Source organism: Vanacampus margaritifer, chromosome 16, assembly GCF_051991255.1.
Source record: "Vanacampus margaritifer isolate UIUO_Vmar chromosome 16, RoL_Vmar_1.0, whole genome shotgun sequence".
Lineage (NCBI taxonomy): Eukaryota > Metazoa > Chordata > Actinopteri > Syngnathiformes > Syngnathidae > Vanacampus > Vanacampus margaritifer.
In genome coordinates, this window is record NC_135447.1 from 908,827 (window position 1) to 934,397 (window position 25,571).

Here is a 25,571-nt window from a genome sequence, read left to right on the forward strand (position 1 = left end):
CGTTTTACTGCAGCACAGTAGTTCACTTGTAAGATTTGATTGCGTGAGACACACTTGTTCTACGAGTGCATAGAACTAATAAAAAGTATTTTCTGGATGAACACTGCTCCATTTTCATAGTGATCTGTCGATTTCCGATGGCACCTGAACGCAACAAAATACTATTTTGTGACTGTTTTCAAATGGGCGATTTGTGTTCAACAAAAACACAATTTGACGTTAAAATTGCAGCACCTCACTGAACTGCACGTACAAAATTGTACAGGTATATTCATGACAGTATATGTAGAGTGTGGAAATTAAATGAATCGTTTTTTTTACTTTCTTTGTCTCCGGCCAAACGCGGTTGCCTGATAGGGGGCGCTCCAACACAAGATTTTGAAGCTGCCATCCTCTGCACTGCAGAGAGCAGCAAGATAAACAACATAAATGACAAACATGATGTATTTGCTGTCAGGGATGACCATTTGCTACTAAATGGGAGCATTGCGCGGGGGGTGGGGTCACGACAACAATAGTGACAAAACGTAAAAATACTAAAGTCGTTATTCATCATGTTCACACACACACACACACACGTACAATTTATGTTTCAAAAAATACACGTAAGCATATTTTTTGCTTTGTGGTGCGAACATTTTAGATATGAGGCCTTAGTTTTGTTTCTAAATAATATATTTAATGTTATTGTAAGCCACTGTAACTATATATGCACACTTTTGAACACGAACACGTCACAGAACAGACAGTAAAACGTTTAATTAAAACGTATTTATTAGTTGGATAAAATCATTTCTTTTTCAATTTTGGAACTTTTTGAACTTAAATCTTGGAGTGTATTATTATCAACTAAATAAAACAAAAATCCACCCTGATAAATATTTACACACATCTCAAAAAGATCAAATGCATAACAACTGAATGTACTTATTGTAGATAAAAATAAGCAACGTCTCAAATTCTGACGTGAGAATCACTGAAAAGAACTTTGCAACAGCGGCCCTGTTCCCAATCAGCTAATTGGAATCCCCGCGCTATAAACCCGAGCGGGCGCACCTGGCTCCGGTTTCACTCTCTGGCTCCAGGATGGAGGGCTTCCCGTCCGCCTTCCCGTCCGCCTTCCCTCCGCCCTACAGCGTGGTGTGCGCCCCCGCTGCGGGCCCAGTCATGGCCCCGACGCCGGCCCCGGGTGGCGTCTGCTGGGCCAAACGGGAGGCGCGCTTCGTTACGCCGCACGGCCTCAACTACCTGGAGCTGTGCAAGGCCATCCTGGCCCAGGCGGGGCCGGCCTCCGGTGCACGAACTCGGGAGTGCGGCGTGCAGGTGAACGCTAAAGTGGACAAAACGGTGCAGTGCTCCCTGGGGCCCAAGACGCTGCTCGGTCCGGGGGAGGTTGATTACCTCCAGCCTGCGGGGGAGGAGGAGGAGGTGGAAGAGGACGATGATGATGACGACGGCGGCGGGAAGGTGCTCCGCACGCCTCCCGCGAGGCAGCTGCACCTCTTCACCCGGCCGGTGTCTATCTACTCGCCGGTGTTCGAGCGCGGCTTTCGGGTCAAGCTGGACGAGGGCGAGTCGGAATCACGTGACGACGACGAGGAGGAAGAGGAGGAGGGGGCCAAGCATCCGGATGAAGTCCACAAGGCCCCCGTACATCGTCCCAACAGGGGCTCCGATTTACAGGTGGGCTTTTTGACCTTTTCCACAAATTCCACTGAAAATCTTTGTGACCCATGAACAGTTATTGAGTACATTCTTTTTTTTTTTTTTTTTTTTACAGACAAACAAAAGTTCTATTTAAATTCAATGTTTTTTTCCTTGGAATTTTTTTTTTAGTATTTTCTTAAACTTTGGGTCAATCTGACTAGAATATGAAAATGATACGAATGCAAGTATAGCTCTCTCAAGACCCCGTACATATATTTCCTTCGGGTCAACTTGGCCCGTAATGACAGGAGAAAACAAAAACAAAAAACATGTACATGGGGAAAAAATAACTTACATGACACATACTAAACCCCAATTCATATGTATATTTTCTTCTACTTCTACTAAATATTCAGCGGGTCACATTGACCCATTGACATTTTGAGTTTGTACTGTAGGTGATGTGAATGTGCGTCTATATGCTGTGCAGTTCCTGGAGCAGAAGTACGCCTTCTTCCACTGCAAAAAGTGTAACATCCGGTGGGAGAGTGCTTACGTGTGGTGCATCTCTGGAACTAACAAGGTTAATTCACCTACAGAGGAGATCAAAAGTCTACACCCCCCTGTTCAAATGCAAGGTTTTTGTGATATACAGAAAAGAAAAAAAAAAGACCAAGATAAATTACTTAACTAATCTTGAATGTGATTGGCCAATTCTACCATTGAGGTATTGACACTGTAACGCATCACCGCAGGTGTACTACAAGCAGCTCTGCCGGAAGTGTCAGGTGAGCTTCAACCCCTACAGAGTGGAGTCCATCATATGCAAGGTAGGAAGAGCTGCAAGATTGAGAACGGAAAGAAGGACTACCACGCGTCTGCCTCGTGTTGTGTTCCAGGGCTGCTCGGAGACGAGCTGCAGCTGTGAGAAGAAGCACAGGCACATCAACATGACCAGGCCTCACCGCCAGGATCTGTGCTGCCGATGCCGGGGCATGAAGCTCTCCTGCGATGCCACCTACAGCTTCAAGTACATCGTGTGACGTCATGACGACGATGATGTCGTCATTGGCACTCTCTGCCTGCCTCCCCCTTGTCATTTTTCTTAGGAATAAATTAAGTGCATCTCAAGTGTGGACTAAGAATTCTTTACCACAAGTTAACCTTCTTGTTACTTACTTGGTCAATTTGCCCCGGACCGGGCATTTGAAACCATTTAAGTGTCATAAATGGGGTGGGAAAACCCCAATGAACTTAGTTCATATAATGTCATTAACTCACAAGGTCAATATAATTCATCCTAAACCACTACCAAATAAACAATGGGTCAATTTAACCCGCAACCAAACGAAGGAGGATTGAACCTGGATTAGGTGATGTAACTGTTCTGCTTCCCACGAACAGCCATAATGTTCCCGAGTCAATTTGACCCGGGGCAAGATTAGCTACCCCCAACCTAAAAAGGGCACAAAAAAAAAGTCTTTTTTTAAAACCCTTTTTACGTTGGTTTCACAAGAACAGCAATGTTGCTGGGTCAGTTTGACCCGCAACCATGTTTATCTAGTATCAAATACCTCTTTGAAACACCAATTCACTATTTATAGGAGTCAGTCACTACATAAACAAGCACAACCTTGCAATGGGTCAATTTGACCCGCAACATAACGGATGGTCAAAACATTTCTTAGGTGTCTTAAATAGCCCAAGAATCAAGAAGTGCAGCACTTTTTTCTTTTTCTTTTTTACAGCCTGACTGAAATGCACCTATTTAAGGAGGCAGAGGCCATTTTTTTTTTTATCCTTGTCATCTGCATGCGCCACATTCATGGATCACTTGAAATGCTGCTTCTACCAGGGAAAATGTCCGTTTTTTTGCTGCCCACCTAGAAACGACCCGAATGAGAACAAGCGCTCTAGGAAATGGATGATTTGTTTCAACTTTTACTTTGGACACCAAGTTGGACAGAACCGAAAAAGGACGTCACACAAAGGCTGTAAAAGTATTTACACGGTGGACAAAAACAACTACAGTTTTCAATCTAAAAAGCTTTTTTTCATTTTTAAAAATGTGCAATTTCTCGTTCGTTGGCATGCGCACGCACACACACACACACACACACACCAAGAAAACATACCCGCGTGAGCTTGAAGCTCCTTCAGCAGCGCAGACAAACGGATCAACTTTTCAGATTGATCAATAATAAATATTTGCAACACTCCCTATAGGATGCATGCAGGTCACATGACTGATGAGGGGCGGGGAGTGATCAGTAGTCACACACTTTTTGTCAGTACTGAATGTCAGCAGACACACACTCTCATACACTCACACACACACACACACACACACACACACACACACACACACACACACAAATTGCTACGGTTTCAAGGTCCAGGCAAAACATGGGATTGGCATCGAGGGGGGTGTGACAATGCCAAGGTGCTACGGAGTCACGGCGGCGGCACGGATGCCGTTAGCGTTAGCGGCAGTCACGCAGAAAGACAGCTGATGTGTCTTTGACGTTTCAGTCATCTCGGGTCAAGTTATTCCAGCATTTGGCGTCTCTGTACAGTAAGTAACACTTCCTCCTGTAGGTCCGTTTAGTGCAATGGGGACAATCCGGGATGAGGCGTTGCAGGCGGTGTCCACCTTCCACATGCCAATCAGTCGTCGTTGTCGTGGCGTCCCGGTTAGCATTAGTGTCAGGTTTGGATGCAGGGGGTTCGGGGTTCGGGGTTCTGGAGCCGGCACTCTCTGGGAGATGTGCTCCACTGTGCCCGGGTAGTCAGAAGGAGTTGTGGCAAGACGGAATGGAGACATGGGTAATGATGGGCCGATTGGCGGGCGTCGGGTGGCGTGTTGGAAGAAGCCAGAAAGCCGTTTGTGCATTTAATTACCTGAGATCCAGCTTAAGGTCCGAGTATACTCTCTGTCCTCAGTAAACTAATTTGTCTCCACTACTAGTGCCACTTTTTGGGCTTATAGTACAACCTTAAGCTGTTGCTATGGAGGACCAAAAATGACAAAATAAAAACAGTAACGTGAAAAATCAACTTTTTGGAGCTTTTAGCCTTGTTAAAATGCTAATCCCTCACCAAAAACGTCACCTAAGTGCTGTTTTCCTCTATGAGAAATTCTAGGTCATTTGCTCTCCAAGCTCCAGCCCCTCCCAACCTGAGAAAAAGAGTAGGCGCTCACTTTATGACGTCATTTGGTGTCTGCCTCTGTGAACTAAACTAAACGAGTCGATCAACCAATAGGTAAATAGTTCAACCCAAGACACACTTAGGACGGCCCCTCATTTGAATAACCTTTCATGCGGACAGCATCTGCAGCATGAATAAATAAATATAAGAGCAGTGTGTTTTATTTGATTGACATTTAATTCTATTTATATATTTATTTTTATATTTATTTCCACATTTATTTTTATATTTTTATTTGCCAATCGCAAGGCACACAATCACACCTATGGACAATTTGGAGTGTTCAATGAACCTGCCATGCATGTCTTTGGAATGTGGGAGGAAACCGGAGCACCCGGAGAAAACCCACGCAAGCACGGGAAGAACATGCAAACTCCACCCAGGAAGGCCGAAGCCTGGACTCGATCTCACATCCTCTGCACTGGGAGGCGAACGTGCTAACCAGTATATATATAGATAGATCTTTTTTTTTTTTCGTTTTTATTGCCATTCATGTTTATTTTTTTGTATAAAATTTTTGAATTATATTTTTTATATCCGTTTTCATTTTCATTTTTATTTATTAAATTCTTTTTGATTTTGGCATTTTTGGTCCACCATATTTGTGAATCTCAGGTTTGGACATCGGGAGGTTCAGAGTTCAGTAACCCCCCAGCTTTGAGGAGGGGCAGGGCGGCATGCTCCACCTTGCCCAGGTAGCGAGACAACGGTGCGCCGGCGCCAGCGAGGGGGCAGCAACAACCCCATGCTGCGGCCTCCCCCGGGCCCTCAGGATGGGGTGAAGCGGGAGGTCCGGTTGCCGAGACGGGGGGGCGGGTGATGACGGGGCCTGGGTATGGTGAAGGCGACCGAGGGAGGTACTGGCGCTGAGGGTTGCCGGGTGGCACGTCGGAGTAAACCAGCAGATTTGGCCGCGATGCAACAGTCGGCAGCTTGTCCCGTGTGTTGCCGAGCGACGGGCGTCCTGCGAAGGCATCGAAATGCCGCGCCGCTCCTGAAAAATGAACAAGGGTAGGAAAGTCTAGAATCGGTTGGGGAAGGTGTTGGGAACCGTCGTTCGGAGGCACACGGGAGGCGGCTCCTCGGTACGCCGCGCCGCGCTCCTCGGGGGGCTCCCAGGGTGCTGCTGTCAGAGGCTGGTCCCGGAGGCGCTGGAGTCGGGGAGGTAGGTGGTGACCACGCGGTAGCCCTGAGCGCGGCGGATCATGTCGCGGATCTCGCCGTTGAGCTCCAGCAGCTTGGAGCAGATCAGGCCCAGGTCCTGACGGGAGCCCACCAGGGCGATGGTGCCCGTCTGGCCCAAAGTCTGGTGTCGGAAGTACACGTTGAGCAGAGTCTGGACCTCCTTCTCTGAGCCGCCGCCAAAAACGCCGTGAGGCCACCGACGCCTGCAGCAAATTCAAATCTCTAATGTGGCTTTTGTATCGTCACATCCGATTGAATGTTTCCTTGTTTTTGCATACCTGCACTCTTGAATGTAGCGGACGGCCTTGGTGAACTCGTGGTTCTTGAGACACTCCAGTATGGCCTTGACCGCCGCCTCTGATGACGGGAAGCTGGGCACCACCATGGCGGCCATGTGGGCAGCGTGGGCGTGGACGGAATGGACCGAATGGACCGAGTGTTCGTGTTCCAGGTCGCTGGCCACCGCCGCCTCTGCCGCCTGCAGGCTGCCGCGAAGCTCGCTCAGCTCCCGAGACATGTTCAGCAGCTAAAACAACAATGGAAAAAGGAAGTTGTACCAAGTTCTTGGACTTTTACATTGAACTAGGCATAGGCCGATTATCGGCCGGGCTGATTATCGGTGCCGATATTCAGCATTTTGACGAATATCGGCATCGGCCTTTTTGAAGAATCATACAGCTAAAAATATATTTTAAAATGTGTCAACTTAAGGAAACTACAATATTTATTTTTCAGTTAACGTTATAAGAGATGCTGCTGACCCTGGGAACTCTCTGCAGCTTCTCTTTTTGTTTGAAATTATAACTAAAATAAGTTCAATTTTAATACTGAAAGATATTTTGAAATTTTTGAAAACTTTATTTACTGTCGAAAACAATAGGGAGCTTTTGTTTAAGTTTTTATTTCACTTTTGAAGACATGCTACTGCCCTCGGGAGATCCCTGAACTTTTTGTTAGGATTTTAAAGCATAAATGTCTATTGACTAAGATTTTTTTTTACAAATCCGAAAAGTTGCCCAATAAACATGCACTTCACAATTCAACAAATTTAAGAGCTGAAGTTTGCATTTTTTTTGTGAAAATGAATACTGATAATCGATATCGGCCGTGAAATAACCAAATCGGTCTATCTCTACAATTGAACTGTGGCTTACTTTTACATTTGACTTTCTGTAGGTGTGCCAAAATATTTGCCAGTTGAGTTTCTCGTGTAAACACTCACCTCAGGGACGGAACTGATGGCATGCACCTGCCCGATGAGCGAGCAGTAGGACTGGAAGAGCAGCAGGAGTTGAAAGTGCAGCTTGTAAAGCCTCTGGCACAGCTCCAGTTGCTGTAAAAGTGAAGACCAACATCAGTCAGGACGTCACGGACATGGTCACGTCAAGACGTGATTGCGGCGTGCGTGCAGAATTGATTAGTGTTTTTATTCGGCGGGAGCAAAGAGAAGAAGAACTTACGGCCAGAGACTCCATTTGCTAGAGCGCGAGAGCGTGTTAGAGGAAGAAAATAGCGTCAGTCAGACACATGCCAACTTACGCAGTCAGCATATTTTTTTGTCTGTTGTCAAAGCTCTTAAAGGAGACATATTATGCATTTTTGGAAACTAACATTACAGTAAGGTTAAAGGTACGTAGCACTGCAGTGTTAGCATATGCTAGTGTTAGCTTCTGATAAATAATATTGTTTGGCTAAATTGTCAAAGTGGGTAAGGAATATTGATGTTTGGTCATGTCATGCGCCACACATTTGTGTGGTAATATGGTGGCTAAGAAATTATAATAAATAAATAAAATATGTTTATAATTCTTGATCCCTCAACAGACATTGTTACAAGACCTTGGAACTCTCAAAAATAAAATGCAGAATATGCCCTTTAAAGTTATTAAACAAAGCCAACCACAAACAGGAAGTGGGAACAGGGAGTAGACAAAGAGTTCCCTACTTTCTCCTCGGAGTCTCCAGGCTGGCAGGTGACGACGTTGTCACCGGGGCACCTGGGAAAAGTGTCCTTGCAGCTGCGGAGCCACTGAAAAACACATCAATATATTACGCCCCAAAAATATATTTTTGTTATTTAAATGTTAGTTTATAATTCTTAAGTGGGGTCTTGATAAGCCCGTAATGGATTTCTACCTCAAATTCACATGGGTTGTATTCATTTGATTTTTTTGCTGCCATATTTGTATTTTCTTTTAAGATTGTGTAAATAAACAAAGCCAGGCGTATATTTAAAAAACAATTCCTAAGGTCCCAACACTCCTAAAGTTCCTTGCGATTGTTACCGTGACAGCCGAGTCCTCTTTTGTGTTGTAAGTGTCCAGGTACTCCTGCAGCTCTAGCGCGCTGAACTTCATCTTCTCCAGGAGGCCGTAAGACATGATCTAAAACGTATGAGATGTGAGCCCAGAGTCCACAAGCGACCCGATGGGCCGCTCGCGCGTGCGGACGACTCACGGTGTCGGCATCGATGTATATCGTTGGGCAGTCGGAGCAGGTGGTCAGCATCTGAGATGACTTGAGGAACTTGGAGCCGATCCCCCTCAGTCCCTCGCCCAGGTAGGAGGCCACGTCTGTGGTCAGGGTGCAGAACTTCCCTTGGAGGTTCTGGAGAGGAAGAGGTGACGAAGACTTCGAAAGGCGGCAAATCTCCGCTTTGAATGCTGTCTCATTTTGAGGCAGGAAAAACCCTGGCAACATTCCGGAGGCCTCACCCTGAAGAGCGACGAGAAGACTTGGAAGGTGTAGACGGCGCATGAGCCGTCCGAGTCGGTCACCAGCTGGTTGACGTGACAGCGCCACGCCTCCTCGGCATCATCGCACACGGCCGGCTGGAAGGCGGCCAAGATGGCGGAGAAAAATGGCGACGGCGGTGGCGGGAAGCCCAAATCCTCCAGGTCGTCCACGTCGTCACGTAACCTGTCGTCGCGGTGACGAGAAACAAGATTTCAGTTGGATAGCTTCTACACGGGTGAGACAAAACGTGAAATCATCACAAAACCCGCCCACAAAACTTTATACATGTGTGTACAGTATAATAACAAAAATAAGGCTAACAGAAGTTTTAGCCTAAAAAAAAAAAAAGTATCGAAATAATCCAGATTTTGACAGGTCAATTTTTATAAAGAGCAAAAAAATTCATTTTCATCTCAGTTCTGTTTGAATTTTTTTTTCTTCACATTTTTTAAATTAGAAACTGACCTGCAACCTGAAAGGTTGTTTAAAAAGCCATTAAAATTGGGCAAACTTAAAAATAAATAAAGACACTTTTATAACAAAAGGAAGAAAAAAACTGAATGTAAATGAACAGGAGTTTTAGCCCAAAAACAGGTTTCGACAGGGAAAAAAAACCATTTATATATATATATATATATATATATATATATATATATATATATATATAAGACCTGTAACTTAAAAGATTATTTAAAAAGACGTATTAAAATTTTGCAAATTATTTTTGGGGCAAATAAAAAAATATATAAAGATACTCATTTGTAACAAAATGAAGAAAAAAATAAAATAACCCAAATTAAATTTTCATCATCTTGACCTGGGCAGACTGTTTGGGTCTAGAAAGTCAAGCGGTGGTTGGCAGTAGTCGAGCCGGCGGTCCAGATGAGGCGTCCGGGCCTGCGCTTGCCCTGGCAGCTCCAAGGTAAAACTCTCGCCGCAGTCCGAGCCGGCGGGAAGCTCGTTAGTGCTCAGTGACAGCTCGTCATCCTGAGCCTGGGTGTCTTCATCATCACCGCATGCTCTCGCCTGCTCGGGAAACCATCAATGCATTCAAAGAAACTTAAGATACTGTACGTCAGTGGTTCTCAAACAAGTGTCAGGCCATACTTAATCAAAAGTAATGCTTTGCCGACATTTTTGCATATGCAATTCTAACCCTCCCAAAAGTTTGAGAAGCCCTGCAATGCGTGTGATTGTGCCGATTCTTACGTGAAGACCGCTAAGGTGGTCGTGCAGCAGCGCCCCCTGTCCTGGCGTGGTGGCGCCGAAGGACTGCGGGTCGGCGGACGTGTCGTACGACGTGGACAGAGAGTCCGTGTGGTTGGTTTCGTCTGACGGGGATGGATTTGTCTGGAGGGGAAAATTGGGAATGTCAGACAAATTAACAATTGTACCACGATGCAGCCTATAACCAAAATATTGGGAATAACACGGCACTGGATTCAAGATATGCTATAATATAATATATATGCGTACATTGTTAAAAATACTAGTTTTTATATATTTTTTTAAACAATGGGACAGTAGGGGCCGTTTTGATGAAATGAAATCATTTAAAATGTAGAGTAAAAAGAAGTTGTATTCTACTTTTTAATCTAGATTTTTAATATTTAAAATGGAGTTGCAGCAAATGCAAAAAAAACAAAAAAACAACCTACGATAAAAAGTTTTATCCTATCATTGCTCTAAAAACTTTGCTTTTTTTTTTTTAGGGGAAACTATCCACTGTTATTTGCGTAAAAACTATTTATTATTTGCTGTTTTTGTGTTCAGCAAAGCACCATCTTGCGCCATTGTGTTGCCAGGAACTCATTTTGAGTAGCATCATTTAGACAAAAGTAGCGCTTTGCTGCCATTTTGGTGCAAAAGAGCTATGTTGAAGTGAGAAAAGGAGCTTCATTTAGACAAAAATAGGGCTTTGACGCCATCTTGTAACATCTCGACGCTTGAAGTTAGTTGAGGACCTTTATTTAGACAAAAGTAGTGCTTTGTCCCCATCTTGGTGTGAAGTAACCATGCTAAATAGAGTGACAGTTTGATCTTCATTTGGACAAAAGCATTGCTCTATTGAACTAGGTTGAGGAGTTTTATTTAGATAAAGGTAGTGCTTTGATACCATCTTGTGGCATCTATAGGCAAGTATAAACTTTTTAACAGGGGCGCCAGTTAATCGTGGATTTTTGTTATTTATGTCAGGGTTTGATCCCTATTGACGATGCTTTATTTATTCCGTAAAGCATATTGACTGATGCAGTGCGGCGTTGCGGTAGCGGGTGCTACACACCAGCTGCGAATGCGAAAGGCTGCGGCTGGTAGAGGACTCCTCTTCCTCGGAGGACTCCTCGGAATCGTGGGGGTCTTCGTGTCCCAGGCTGGGCGTGCTGCCCGAATGTTGGCTCTCCTCCAGCAGGTCGCCCAGCTCGGTGCTGTCCAGGGATCGGCGCCGCACGCCCCAGTTGAAGTTGTCCACCGTCTCGCCCTGCAGGGAACGCACACAAAAACAGCGGCCGGCGGGGAGGGGAGGAGCGGTGATGGCGGTGAATGTCACGAGTAGACGGCGTTGCGTCACGACGATGTGTGCCGGATGAGAAGCGGGTATTAAGATTTGCGTTCACAACGCCGACACGTTGGTTTGTTCAACCGCCAAGCGACAACACCAACAGAGGTGGGAGAAAGTCATAAGCAAGTCTCGAGCCTTGTAACACTAACGATCAATTGGGCCCAATTTGGGCAGTTTCACTTTCGGGTGTACTCACTTTTGTTGTCATCGCTTTCGACATAATTATCAGTATGTAAAGTTACATTGAGGGGATGGTAAATGTACACTGGTATTCAACACTGATGACTTTGTAGTCATTTCTCCATCGTTGTCCCATGAAGATATATCAAATATTTATTTAATTTTTTTCGAGACTTACTGGAATTCAAGTCAAATTCAAGTTAAGGTTTCAGAAGTTTAGCCAAGCAAGTAGCCAGTCCTCAATGATGGCAATTTAAGTCAGACTAATGTGACGCACGTCCCCCACCTCTGAACAACAACGACATTGGCAAAGGAGCTAGAAACACCACCACAGCTGTGTGAGGAAAAGCGCATGTAGATGCTGATTGTGAGGAAAACTTACCTGGAGCTCCTGGGCAGCACGGGGGAGAAAATGAGACACTCAGTTAGACAGACAGAGAGAGAGAGACACACACACACAAACACACACACACACACGCGCGCGCACACACACACACACACACACACACACACACACACACACACAAACAAAATCTCTAAGAACTCGAGAAAAAAAACTATTTATGTTTTTAAGGGGTCCACCAACAAAAACTTGATGAAGCACAAGAGTATCAGAGCCAAACTGAAGTAATATTATGACTTCGCATAATAATACTGATATTTTTTCTTGAACTTTACTCTTGGAATATTGCACATTTTTGTCTCAAAAATATTTTTATCTCCAGACATGAATGTAAATTTTTTCACCTCAACATTTTTTTTCTTACTTAATTCCCATCATCTTTTTACTCTAAAAATACAACTTTAAACTGATAAAAGTATGGGCTTTTATACAATGTTGCATATTTTTACAATATTAGAACGATACAAATCTTGAAAAAATATGTTTTTGAATATTTTTCACTAAATACAAAGAAAAGATTTTCATAAAAACATACTTTTTCTCCAAAAAGTAGAATTCTGTCCCCAATAAAGCTTGACAAGAAAACAACAGAGGTTAAGACAGAACAAACGCGGTCTCACCTCTCCGTCCTCCAGCTCCACATCCAGGAAGTCAAAGTCTCTGAAAACCCTGAACTGCTGCTCGCTGGCGGTGTCATCCAGCGTGTCCTCCCTGGTGCCGCCCTCTTCCGACGACACGCCGCTCTCGCGCACTTCCATCATCATGTCCAGGTCGCCACAGGACGAGAAGATCACCTGGTGGCAACAAAAAAATAAGCAATTTTTGTACTTGTACGCGTTCTCCATCGTTCCAGAGGAAAGTGTGGCAGCTTACCGATGGGTTCTTCGTCAGACCAACCTCTTGGCCACACAGAGAAAGAACATTTACCAGCTTTTCTCTGGTCCGCTTCTAAAAGGAGAGACGGAACTTTGAAAGTAAAGAATCTGCAAAGGGTACATAGTGTCATAGTCTGATGAAAAAAAAGTGAGATTTTAAGGACCAATTTAACAAAACAAAGTCAATCTTAACTAGTGAGTTCAGCCATTCCCAAGCTACAGCTGGACTGCACCCTGTGGAGCACATTTTGCACTGTTTCTTGAAAATCAAAACTTTATTTTTGTATTATTTTGTTAGTAAAAATGCTTTAAAAAATACCCCTTTCTTGAAAAAAATATGCAGATTCTTTGGGAAAAAAACTGTTTTTAAAATGATTTTTCCATGTAATATTGCACCTTGAAATATGTTATTTTTGTTAGACTAATAATTTTTGTTAGAAAATAATATATATGTAAAAACATCCCCCCCCCGGCAGAAAAATAATACCATCGTGCTTGGAAAAAATATATTTAAAAAAAAATCTGGAAAAACTTGATCTTTTTTAAAAACACAATACTCATCTTATTCTCTGATAGATTTATAATAATAATAACAATAATATTAATAATAATAATAATAAATTGTATTTGTAACTTTACATTTCAAGAGATATCTCAAAGTGAAAGTATATATATATATATATATATATATATATATATATATATATATATATATATATATATATATATATATATATATTCTGTAGATCTATAGATTTTCGTGACTTTTTACCAATATAAAATATCCTGAAATTCTTGAAAATATTTTTTTGTTGAAATCCTTCTCTTGAAAAGTAAGACTCTTGAAAAATACTTATTTGTCTTGTTCTTGATAAATACAACTGTACTCTTGATTTTTTTGGGGTGTGTGTGAAAAATATGACTTTTGTTAGCACATAGCACGACCTGAGAAGATTGCGGTTGCCTCCAGCTGACGGGAACCAGGATGGTGTTGGAGTTGGACCCTGACGAGGTGGAGGAGGTGCTGCGAGTGACGGCCATGGCTCGGGCCTTACCCTCCCTGACGCCGGAGCCCTGGAGCGCGTCAAACCGCCGCCCGATCACAGGCGTCTGCGAGGAGAAGCCGGTGAAGACGGGGTTCCGGTGGCTTTGGGGGTTTTGGCGATATGGCCTTAAAATGAAATCTCAGCCGTATGTCTTGCCCCACCTCAGAGATGTCGAAGGTGAATTCCAGGGTTTTCCCAGGCAGCGCCTTGGCCGAGCCGTCCCACACTCGGCTCACCTCCAGGTTGGAGATGTCGCCGTGGGCATGGCCGTAGGCCGGGTGCACCAGGCTGGCCGAGCGCGACACCACAAGCTTCAGGATGTTGAGGGCGTCCTTCCAGTGCACCGTCTGTACAAAGGCACCATTTTTACATCCAACCTCTGCTAAATGTTTTTAATTATATTATAGTCTAAAATTATTTTTGGATTTATACATCTCTACACATTGTATAATAACACCAATGTTAAGTTGCAGGTCAAACTGACCTATTTTAAACTGAAAAATATGTCTTTTAAACAAACACGTAGCGACTCACTTGTACAAACTTTTCGATGGTTTTGGTGACATCAGCATTGAACTGCTTGACGTGCACGGTGCTCAGGTCCATGTGGCTGAGCAGGCAGTAGATGATCTGCAGGAGGGACTGTTGCATGCTGGGAAGGCCTTTATCCAGGAGCTGCACAACACAATATTTTGCATTAGTGCACCGTCATTGGTCGACATAAAAAAAAAAAAAAAAAGTACCCGCACCTCCGCCATGTAGGTGACCATGTTGAGCGTGATGTCAGAGAAGGCCTCGTGGAGGTACCGACACACTACGCTGACCCATGAGAAAGGGTCTCGCGTGTACGAGCGTGTCTTGTATAGTGTCATCACGTGGGCCAGGTGGGATAGCTTGGTGTTCTTCTCCATCAAACACACCTGACAAGAGAGAGAGAGAGAGAGAGAGAGAGAGAGAGAGAGAGAGAGAGAGAGAGAGAGAGAGAGAGAGAGAGTGGGATGATCCAATGAAAATCAGACTTTAATCTTAAAGGATTACAACTTTTTTTCCTTGAAAAATATGGTTATTTTTATACAACTTTTTTCTTGAAAAATAGGACATTTTTATGCCTTTATTCGTGAAAAAAATACTATCATCTTGTAAGATCTCAACTTTAATGTTTTTCTCCTGAAAAAATAAGAGATCTTACTTGAGCCTGCCCACACACATTTTTTTTTTGGGGGGGGGGGGGGAAGCTTTTTCTTGAAGAAAGTCAAAAATATTTTAGGGGAAGAGTACAACTATTCTTATAGATCATGCCTTTTTTCAACCCCCCAAAAACATTATATTATATTATATTCCTGCGATTGGCTGGCAACCAGTTGAGGGTGTACCCCGCCTACTGCCCGAAGCCAGCTGGGATAGGCTCCAGCGCCCCCCGCGACCCTTGCGAGGACAAGCGGTTAAGAAAATGGATGGATGGATAGGTGGATATATGATATTATATAAAAAAAATATTCTTGCTCTCCCCCCAAAATTTATTTTATTCTGGAAAAAAAAAAACATTACAATACTATTCTTGAAAAACAAAAAAAAAATCTCGAAAAATTGACTTTTGTTTTTTCAAGAAAATGTATGTCATGAAAGAAGAAAAAACGTTTTTGTTGAACAGTACCTTTATAGACAAAGTTATTGTTACTAAAAAAAAATATATTTTATATATATACATTTTCTATATATATATATATATATATATATATATATATATATATATATATAAATATAAAATAAGCAGTAAGGTAAAACTTCTTAATGAGCTACCAATCAGTTTGTACTTTGATTAAGGGCAAAAATGCACAGAAAACCTTTACATGAAATACCAATTCACCTGTGCAATCCTCTCTGCACTCTCCTTACAGAACTGTGTAGGGTGTCCAAAGTGCTGCACCAGGTGTGGCAGCAGACACAGCACGTTAAGCGGGAAACCTGCAGGGCAAGCGCAGGTTAGCACCATCAGGCAGAAGCAATGCGAGGTTATGGCACTTAGTCATACCCAGAGACTGCGAGCTGTCTACCACAGGCACGCGGGACACGGGCGTGAGCTGGCAGAAGAGCTGCAGAGTGAGGTCAGATGTGGCCTGGGACGTGAAGCCCTTTAGAAGGAGCTGCTGGATGCCGGAGAAGCCGCTCCACCTTAGCTGAGCTTGGAGCTTCTCCAGACGCTCGCGGTTCTCTGCCCGGTCCAAAGGCACCTGAAAAAGAGTGTTGAGATAGACGTGTTCAGGTGTCTATCCATTCAGAAGACATTTGGAGAGCCATTTATTGGTTTAAGGTTATAAATGGTCCTGTTAAGTATCAAAAGTATAGACCTTCTCTGACGTTGAGAGTCAAATGGAATATTTAAAAGGAAAAAAAGAAGGGATAAAACACTATTACTGGTTGAGTAATTTCCGTACCTTGGACAATAGCTTGTGCACGAGGCGTAGCGACATCTGGTACTCAAATTCAAAGTCCGACTCCATGAGCGAGACGGCCACCCAGAAGACGGTGGCCAGTATGGAGGACGGGTGCGAGACATGGGCGGGGTCCGAGAGGACACTGGGATCGATGCGATTGGTTGACGACGTGCAGGACCCGGGGCTCCGACCCAGCCGCGCCAGCCCGTGACTGTGGCAGGCCTAAAAGATTTATGTAATGTTAACCCACTTTAAATGTTAAAATCTAGAAAAAAGTCTTACCTGAATACGGTCCAGGGTGGCACTGCGAGGGGGGTCACTGGACTGGTAGCCACACTCGCCAAACTTCTTGGGGACCGAATAAGAGCGTTGGTGGCGCTGAGACGACAGACCTGCCAAGCCCGGGCCGGGGAAGTTAAGCTGACCCGTGCTCTTCCGGTTCATCAGCTTGTCGCTCAGCACAAAGTCAGGAGATGACGTCCTGGAAGGGTTACAAATGGCATTACAACTGATAGCATGTTAGCGTTTAAGCAAGACTCATTTCAAAATAGTTGGCAGCTGGAAGAGGGAAATTCAGTTTGGTACTCAGTTTGTCATCTTGACATCAGTTAAGTCAAATTTATCCATTTTGAAATTGTAGCCAATTACATGGCAAAGTGTGAAATCCTTTACTTAGGTTTATATCAGCAGGCTATACCAGCTGTTCACATGTTAAAAATCACTGTGTAAGCATACCAGCTGTTAGCATGTTAGCATTTGATCAAGTCTCATTGGAAGGAGCAACCCCAGCACTTTCCATTGGTTCTTCTCTTTCCGTACAGCATACCAACTGTTAGCATTTTATCAATAGACTTTTGTTCATACAACATAAAGAAAAAGATGTTAACCTGGTTAGCGCCGCCATGAGGTCGCTGTTCTTCAGACATTCTGCCAGGTTAACCACCACCGATTCTAGTGTGAGCAGCACCTCCATTACATAGCCCTGACACAAAAACATCTCATGACAAAAGGAAAGCAGTCCGAGTCTGTTTTTCGCTTGTTTTGCGAGTTGTGTGGCCTTACCTGCACCTCGTCCCCATGCTCGCCCACCACCTCCACAAGGCGAGACACCAGGTCAGACACTGCGTGGTTGTTTATCGGCTGCTTGAGCGCCCGGAACATTTGAAAGGAGCGACCGGCGTAGTGACGGGATGAACTGCACAACGCTGTCTGCAGGGCCACGTCGCTCAGCTGCTGCTCCAGGTGGAAGTCTGCACAATATGGCACCGCTATTAAAAACAGGATTAAACTTCTTGACCAGTTAAAAGCAAAAGCTTTAAAATGTGATGCAAAAAGTTGACGTTTCTTCGTACACCTCATCATTAACCCATCGTCGTGTCATGGGCCCAATATGCCATGAAAAAAAAGAGGACAAAATTTTCTTTGCTTGCCTCATTTTTGTTATTGTCTTCTTTTATTCTACATTTAATAAATATGTCATTGTAAACATAAACATAATGTTAAATGTAATTCTGTATTGTAATCGTGAAGTTAAAGAACGTCCACCCTCACCTGACTTGGACTCCTTGAAGACGGAGATGACGTGGCGCAAGAAGTTGGAGAGCTGCTCGGTGCTCTTGGAGTTTGGGTTCTTGGGCGTGATGTCCTCGTGCACCCACAGTGGCCCCAAAGCTCTGAGCAACAACAACACAGTACTCCAGGCACTGCACACCCGCCACCAATTGCACCACACACCACGTTACTTCAGGTAAACTTCATGCACTTTTAATACCCCCAGTTATGTTATGAGGTGGGTCAAATTGACACCCCAAAAAATTTTTCTAAAAAATAGAGATTTCATTTTTACTTTTTCAAATAGAAGACTCATTTGATTATTTCCAATTAAGGTGTTTTGGATTTATTTATTTAATTTTTTTGCAGGTTGTACTGACCAATTAATAAATCAAATCTACTGAACTCATTTCTTCCTTTTCTTTAAAAAAAGGGAATGATTCAACTCTGCTGCTGGCCTTTTGTTTGTCTTTTTTAAGAGATAATAAATACAAAAAATAATGTTACTTCTACAGCTTATTTTCTTTTCTTTTTTAAATAATGATTTTCTTTAATCAACTGCCTTAATTTCCATTCCATATAAAAAAAATCATATAAAAATGTAAATTTAACTTGCAGGTCAAATTGACAATTTATTATTTGTATTTATAATCTGGATTAAACTCCTTCTACTGACCTCATTTTCTCATTTTACTATAAAAAAAGTGTTCTTAAAAAAAAAAAAATTCATTATCAAGATTATCATAAATAAACACACTCAAAGTGATAGTGGGCTTTGTGCGTATACCTCGTGGAGAGAAACTCAATAAGTTTGTTGGTCTTCTCGTCCGTCTCGTGCGACACGTCCTCCAAGTCCTCCAGGTCGTCTGGTGTGACCAGGGGCAGGTTGCCCACGCTGCCCGCCGTGCTGCCGCCGCCCAGGCTGGCTGAGGACGAGTTGGACGTGGAGCCGAGGCCCGAGTCGGCCATGGGGGACGCCTGGCACTCCCTCAAGAAGTCGGGCACATCTATCCAAGGAAAACGAGCATGTGTCGCTAGTAGTTTGTGGCTAGGGGGTCCGTGGGTGGACATTGAGGGTCTTACTTGAGTGCTGATGGTCGCTGTGGTAGCTGGACTTGATGGTCAGGGTCTTGTTGTCGCTGCTTTCTCTGGTCAACATCAATACGGAGGCGATCACCTGAAATGAGATAGCAGTGTAAGGAGGAGGAGGAGGAGCAGGAAGAAGAGGTGGAAGAGGCGATGGTGGAGGAGGGAAGAAGGAAGAAGAGGACGTAGAAGATGGACGAGTATAAAAAAGAAGAGGAAGAGAAGGTAGAAGAGGCAAGAAGAGAAACAGATGTAGGATAAAGATGAGGAAGAAGAGGAGGAGGGGAGGAAGAAGAAGAGGGTTGAGTAGGTGGAGGGCACTGAAGGAGGAGGGGGAAAAGAGGAGGAAGTCCAGGAGGAAGAGTGACAGAAGGAAGAAGTGATAGTGAAAAAGGAGTACAGTAGAAGGAGGAAGTGTAAGAGGAGGTGGATGAGGAAAAGGAAAAGGTGGAGAGGAGCTAGAAGAGGGGACGGAAGATGCAGAGGGGAATGAAGAGGAGGAGGTAGAGGAGAAGGAGCAAGAGAAGGAAGTGGAAGAGGGGAAAGAGGTAAGCAAGAGGAAGTGATGAAAAAGGAAGATGAGGAAAAGCCGTCAGGGTAAGCGGATGAAGAAGAGGAGGTGCAAGAGGAGGAGGAGGAGGAGGAAGAGGAGTAAACAATGTGGAAGAGGAAGAATAGGAAAAGAAGGCGGCAGTAGCCTTTGGGGAGGTCGAAGAAGAGGAGGTGGAGAAGGCCTCAGTCCCTCACCTGGAAGTTGTTGTTACATGACAGCGCTATGAGGAGGTGCAGTAGGAGGCGCTTGCTGTGCTCGTAGACCTCCGGCCTGTAGTGGTCCAGACCTGATGATGACACACAAACAGAAAAACATTCAACAAACTGCAACCTCAAACCAAAATGGCCGACTGCTTGCATGTTTCCCGGCATTACTTTTCTGGTGAACATGCGTGCTACATTTTGTGACACATCTTCCGAAATTGTGAAAAATATGCGTCCTGGCCTCTTGCCGGCAGAAATGATGACATGGCAGGCAGGTATATATGTGCGTGCGAGATGTCAGAAGCGTGAGGACATGACAAGTGCTTTGAGAATATTTGTCTGCACAACACAATGTGTGCATGTCTTTGCGTGTGTGTTTGTGCATCGGAGCGTAAAAGTACACTGACGGGCTACCAAGTGATGTCACTGTCAAATACCAATGCAACTCAAGATAATCATTTTTTTCTTATCAGTGAGGTTATTACATAAGAGTTGGATGGAATTTGTGTGTGTTGGTACCCAAGAAGAGCGCATGTAGCAGCAAGGGAAGGTGTAAAGCCCAATCTTCTCTCACGCTGTGATCCACCACCATTTCCGTCATGAATATCACGGCGACGTTACACCTAAAAAATATATATAAATACACACGTGAGTTATCAAATACTGTACATACAAAATCCAAAGTTTCATTTTTGATAACCTTTTATTTGTAATAAAGAACTAATTGACCAGAATAAATAATATGTGAATGAATCATTATTTTATTATTAAAATAAATTATATTTATCACTTTTTTGCCCCATATACTTGACCCTTGTGTTGGTTTTAAAAATAAAACTTTTCCTAAAGCTAAATGCGGGTTAAACCTTTTTTTTTAATGTACTAATATGTGAAATGAACCATTTTCATGGCATATTTTGATTTGATTCCCAACTGGCATTTTCAAAACAGATTGCACACAGCAGCTTCCATCCCCGAGTGATCCTTCGTCTCGCCAAGCGACGTTCCTTCCGCGCATAGCGGAAACAAACATCCGACCGGGTTTCATTCCAGAGTTTTTTCAGCCGCACCTGTGCAGGGGTCCTCTGGGCGTGATGGTCTCGGGCAGGTAGTCCACCAGCGGCGCCCAGCAGCCGCCGTTAATGGGCATGGGCAGCGGCTGAGGGCGGTTCGTCTCCAGGACGCTCACCAGCCAAGCGGCATATGGCGGGAGAGGGTCAGCTGAGGGAAACGTTGTTAAAAAAAAGAAAAAGAAAAAAAAAGAATGACAAAAGTTACGTTTGTTTGATAAAGCTCTTGTATTTGTGGCCATGAGATTGTACAGGTGTAGCTAATAAATTAGCTGATGGGTGTATATGATGCGATCTAAGCAGACTACGAACTTTTCTCATCCTCATAGGAACCTCCGGAGCTGTTGCTGTATCGGGACTCCAGCCTGTTGTGCGCCCTGGCCCTGCTGTAACACCTCCACACACACACCCGTTATTATCATGCTGACATGTACAGAATTTAAAAAATAAATACATTTATACTGACCGCTCTTCACTCTCCCTGACCATTTTGCTTTCGTCGGTGTCTGCCAGGTTATCCTGTCCGACCACCACCGTATTGCTGCTGGAGGTGGTACCTACACACACACACGCATGAAGAAACTCACAAGTGTCTTATCAAACGTGACGTGGGAAGTGAGGAGGGCGGCGCGGTGTCTGACCTGTCTGCGAGGTGGGCGCCTTGTTGCTGGCAGCAAACCGGTAGAAAGGCGGGTTGTCGCAGTGGAGCACCACAGGGTTGACGGGGTCTGTCTGCTGAAGCTCAAACAGGAGCTCCTCCATGGTCTGAATGGTGTTGTTGCGACACAAGTAGATCACCACCTTCTTGATCTGCAAACACAAACGGGGATCATCAGCTAATACTATTAATAATAATAATAATATCTAATACTACTCGTTCTACGACACTTAACTACTAGTACTTCTACTATTGATACCAGTACGTTGATACTCTACTCCCACCACTACTACTATAAGTAGTCGATACTATTTATATCTTTATACCATGACTCCTTCTTCTATTATTAGTCTTACACTACAGTACTGACTTCAGACTACTACTTCTTTTCTATTCTACTACAAAAAATATTCGACTACTACTGCAAATACTACTTCTTTTACCAATACTACTACTACTTCTTTGTGTACTACTAGTATTACACTACTACTAATTCTACTTTATAGAACAAATTATTCAACTACTACCACCACTGTTTCTTCTCCTCCTACTACTCATAAAACTGCTAGTACTACAACAACCACTACTACTTTATACTGCAACTACTTAATAATTCTACTACTAGTCCTTCTTCTACTATTACTACAACTATTGCTACCACAATTTATTCTTACTGTTTATACTACTTCAAACCATGACATCAAATACCACACAACTACTACTACTACTACGGTACTTTATACTATTGCTACAACTATTACTACTAGTAAATGTTCTATTATAATATTACTACTACTGCTAATAAATTATTAATTTATTATTACTACTTCCTCTACCACCACTCACCATATCATTCTATTAGTACTACTTCGTCAACTACTATTACTTACTTTATGACTGCTACTACTGCTGTTACTATTACAACTAATAATGCTTATTCTTTTTCTACCAATGTTTATTCTACAATTACTGTGGAACATTTTTTTTTATACTACTACCACAACTCCTATTACAACGCAATGTCTGGCCATCAGCCATTTTTGCCTGCTACTACAACTACTACTTCTACAAGGAATACTCCATGAACTACTTACTGCAAGGTATGTGTTTTGGAAATCGGTATGAGCATGTTTGAGTGTTAAAGGGGTGACTTTACTGACATAAGGCAAGAGTGTGGTGTCACTGCTGACGCCACACAAGCTGATGAGGAACTGTAGGGTGATCCTCAAGTTGTTGCTCCAGCGTTCATTGGACACCAAAGCATTCCAGGCGCTCTCCATCTCCGGCCCGGGCACTTCGTCTCCGTACTGCGGGAACAAAAGACACAACGTCCTCTTTAAAAGCTGTGAAAGACAGACACTGCCATGCTTAGGTGTCTGGCAAATTATAGACATTTTTGAACACTTTCAAGGTACAAACAACTTTCTTGAACGTGACTCGGTAGCATGTATGAATTTACGGAAACAGCAGCGACGGTAAATGGCGCATCTCACCTTGGCTGTCATGAACATGAGGTTGTTGAGCACCAGCGAGGTGGCCTGCAGGGAGCCCCAGCCGTTGCCCCTGAGGAAGAGCGACAGGCCCGCCATACTCGGGGGCGGACCACGAGAGACCTCCTCGTCCGGCGTGCAGGGGCTAGAGGCGGGCGGAAGGAGGCCCGTGTCTACCAGCTCCATGTTGCCCAGCCAGGGCAGCAGGTATGACAGCATGATCTGACGGCCGTTGGAGTGCGTGCTTGGAAAGCGCTGGCTCACTTCTGTGCCCCAAAACATACACAGGAAAAGTTACACAGCTGATAATGACAGCATGATGAAGATGGTGACACTCAGAAATCAAACCACCCAGATACACAGCAACAACTTCTTTTAGTTCTTACATCAACATGGCTACTACATTATGAATGGTGTGAGTATTACTGACCAGAGAAGAGCGGAAGCGTGAGTTCCGGGTACATGCTTGCCAGCTGGTTGGAGAGCTGCGACAGGTTGACGCTGTAGAGAGGCGGCAGAGGCCCGTGTGTGCCGTATAAGATGTTGCCAGGCTTTTGCTCTACAATGCGCTTGGAGTATGCGCACAGCTTGGATTCCAGCACCTGAATAAATATGGCATCATATGGCATCATATATCATATCATATATCATATCATATCATATCATATGTCTGTTATGCCAAGCAGACGATAAAAATGAATAACGCACCTGCATCAGCTGCATGGAGATCTCATAGATTTCCCTGCTGGTGTCCGACGCTTTGAACAGCACCAGGTTGAGCAGTGTCACCAGGTCACACGGGTAGTTCCTAGCCAGACAAAACATTTTTTTTAGAATTGAGTTTAATGAGCTGTATTCTCATAAAAAAATAAGAAAACAACATAAATAAATAAATATGTCCTAAAAGCAACAGTACAAAAAAATAGATTTGATGATGAAATAATTATGAATACATAATAAAGAAACATTAAATCAGGGATGTGATTTGACCAAAGTGAAATTATCTGAAAATTTAGCCGGGGGTCTGGGGACCGCTGGCACCCAGCTAGGTCCAGGGCAGTGCCCTGGTGGGGGGACATGGAGCTCATGGGTTTTCCGTGTTTTTAAGTAATTTCAATGCACTCACATGACAAAGAAATAGACAAAACAACAGCATAAATTTTCAATGTATATTGAACTATCCCATATAAAATGGCAGTTTTAGTCAACTCAAAATCAGTCACATTCAAAAACATTGGACTGCCTTTGCTTTTAAAAACTATCACTGAGAATATCATCATATCTAACTCATGTGATTACTAAGTTAACACATAAATAATGTTGAAGAGTTCAAATTGCATGAACAAATAATTGTATCATGACCAAATGAAAAGTAACTCATATTAGAGCATACCACAAATGTCTTTGTTATAGCAGAAGATGTTATCTGTCGGAGTCATGTGCATACACAATGAACTACTACTACTACTACTAAAAAAAATAAATAAATAAAAAAATAATAATAATAAAAAATCTGTTTGTTTTTTTTTGGGGGAGATAAAAAAAAAAAGCGGAATTCCGCGAATTAGCGGAAAAATCACATCCCTGTTAAATACATGAACAAATAAGTAATTTAATCATATAAATCTCATAAAGTCAACAGCAATTTAAATAGGTTTCACTAGAAATTAGATTAAATAATAAAAACACAAAATAAATAAGTCATTAAATGATTAAAAATCTCATCTAGGCAACAGTATTTTAAATAGATTTTGCATTTGAATTATTATCAAATAATAACTTTAAAAAAAACGGTACCTGTTCCCGCACACGGTGGCGATGGCCTTGAAACATCCAGACGCCAGCTGGTAGGATCCGGTGAAGCAACGATCCACGGCCCAGTTGAACAGATTGCTCTGGTCCGGGTTCAGCTCCAGCAGCAGGATCACCACCTCGCAGCCCAGACGGTGAACCTGCGGCGGGACCACACATGCTCAGGAACAATCTGGAGCATGTGTGACACTACAATTTCTTCTACTACTACTCCCATTAGTTATTATTGATAGCGCTACTATTGCTTCTCCTACTCCGACGTACCCGCTTGTCGTGGCAGGCCAAAATGTTGTCCAGCCATTTGTAGAGGTAGCCGTCAGTGGACAGACCCACGTTGTCGAATACCGGACCACAGCAGAGGACGGCAGACATGGCCTGGGCGAGAGAAACTGAAATGTCAGCACCCCCAAAAGCGGTTGATAAGAAGAAGACGACTTGGGGGTCGGTAATTCCATCAAAGCTGACCTTGAGAGCACAGTACTGGTAGCGAGTGATCTGATGGTTGCGATCACTGTAGCGGTCCAAGGGCGTGAACATGACGCTGAAGGGCCCGGCCCATTGGCTGAAGAGGATGAAGAGGTGATGGCGGAGAGACTGCTGGGGGAACAGGAGGCGACGGTGCTGGACTACACACACACACACACACATGCAGAGAGCGTGTTAGAGGCTTACTAACTACTGTTTATTATCACTACTACTACTACTTCTACTACTAGAACTTTTCTTCTACTACACTATTACTCCTATTGTAATTACTACTACTTCTTTCCTACTACTATACTGCTAAAAAACATTACCTCTTAAACCACGAGTACTTCTTCTACTAAGACTACATTTTATTCTATGATTTTTTTCCCCCAGCTTCTTCGGA

At 43.5% G+C, this 25,571-nt stretch overlaps 2 protein-coding genes across 15 annotated transcripts in view; one reads left to right on the forward strand and one right to left on the reverse strand.

Annotated features, from left to right (window-relative positions):
- The first annotated feature begins 1,014 nt into the window (after positions 1–1,014).
- Positions 1,015–2,778, forward strand: zar1l (zygote arrest 1-like). 6 transcript variants are annotated; one of them, XM_077546926.1, is made up of 4 exons: positions 1,015–1,683; positions 2,138–2,285; positions 2,375–2,435; positions 2,547–2,778. In XM_077546926.1, exons 1-4 carry the CDS (start codon positions 1,087–1,089, stop codon positions 2,599–2,601), a joined length of 861 nt encoding a protein of 286 aa, XP_077403052.1. In that variant the 5' UTR covers positions 1,015–1,086; the 3' UTR covers positions 2,602–2,778. The 6 variants fall into 6 exon arrangements, with proteins under 6 accessions (XP_077403052.1, XP_077403054.1, XP_077403053.1 ...); XM_077546928.1 differs by having other exon boundaries at positions 1,016–1,683; positions 2,375–2,477; XM_077546927.1 differs by having other exon boundaries at positions 1,016–1,683; positions 2,403–2,477.
- The window catches only part of fryb (furry homolog b (Drosophila)), a 41,036-nt gene continuing 16,531 nt past the window's right edge, over positions 1,067–25,571 (reverse strand). For 2 of the 9 annotated variants that reach the window (XM_077546913.1, XM_077546915.1), the window contains exons 26-65: positions 25,166–25,326; positions 24,965–25,075; positions 24,686–24,840; positions 23,597–23,696; positions 23,319–23,490; positions 22,892–23,154; positions 22,559–22,705; positions 21,382–21,550; positions 21,207–21,297; positions 21,053–21,135; positions 20,741–20,891; positions 20,190–20,293; positions 19,662–19,753; positions 18,912–19,005; positions 18,616–18,835; positions 17,829–17,980; positions 17,340–17,527; positions 17,165–17,259; positions 16,560–16,758; positions 16,278–16,499; positions 15,875–16,073; positions 15,710–15,807; positions 14,592–14,762; positions 14,377–14,517; positions 14,004–14,189; positions 13,742–13,906; positions 12,795–12,869; positions 12,542–12,715; positions 11,901–11,909; positions 11,063–11,257; positions 9,988–10,128; positions 9,596–9,804; positions 8,757–8,961; positions 8,500–8,649; positions 8,328–8,426; positions 7,988–8,071; positions 7,503–7,520; positions 7,265–7,375; positions 6,321–6,568; positions 1,067–6,245 (exon numbers count right to left, since the gene is read on the reverse strand). In XM_077546913.1, coding sequence (XP_077403039.1) covers positions 5,987–6,245; positions 6,321–6,568; positions 7,265–7,375; positions 7,503–7,520; positions 7,988–8,071; positions 8,328–8,426; positions 8,500–8,649; positions 8,757–8,961; positions 9,596–9,804; positions 9,988–10,128; positions 11,063–11,257; positions 11,901–11,909; positions 12,542–12,715; positions 12,795–12,869; positions 13,742–13,906; positions 14,004–14,189; positions 14,377–14,517; positions 14,592–14,762; positions 15,710–15,807; positions 15,875–16,073; positions 16,278–16,499; positions 16,560–16,758; positions 17,165–17,259; positions 17,340–17,527; positions 17,829–17,980; positions 18,616–18,835; positions 18,912–19,005; positions 19,662–19,753; positions 20,190–20,293; positions 20,741–20,891; positions 21,053–21,135; positions 21,207–21,297; positions 21,382–21,550; positions 22,559–22,705; positions 22,892–23,154; positions 23,319–23,490; positions 23,597–23,696; positions 24,686–24,840; positions 24,965–25,075; positions 25,166–25,326 — 5,906 coding nt within the window. In that variant the 3' untranslated portion in view covers positions 1,067–5,986. The remainder of the gene's footprint in view (positions 6,246–6,320; positions 6,569–7,264; positions 7,376–7,502; positions 7,521–7,987; positions 8,072–8,327; positions 8,427–8,499; positions 8,650–8,756; positions 8,962–9,595; positions 9,805–9,987; positions 10,129–11,062; positions 11,258–11,900; positions 11,910–12,541; positions 12,716–12,794; positions 12,870–13,741; positions 13,907–14,003; positions 14,190–14,376; positions 14,518–14,591; positions 14,763–15,709; positions 15,808–15,874; positions 16,074–16,277; positions 16,500–16,559; positions 16,759–17,164; positions 17,260–17,339; positions 17,528–17,828; positions 17,981–18,615; positions 18,836–18,911; positions 19,006–19,661; positions 19,754–20,189; positions 20,294–20,740; positions 20,892–21,052; positions 21,136–21,206; positions 21,298–21,381; positions 21,551–22,558; positions 22,706–22,891; positions 23,155–23,318; positions 23,491–23,596; positions 23,697–24,685; positions 24,841–24,964; positions 25,076–25,165; positions 25,327–25,571) is intronic. The other 7 variants (XM_077546914.1, XM_077546921.1, XM_077546916.1 and 4 more) reach the window with 7 other exon arrangements.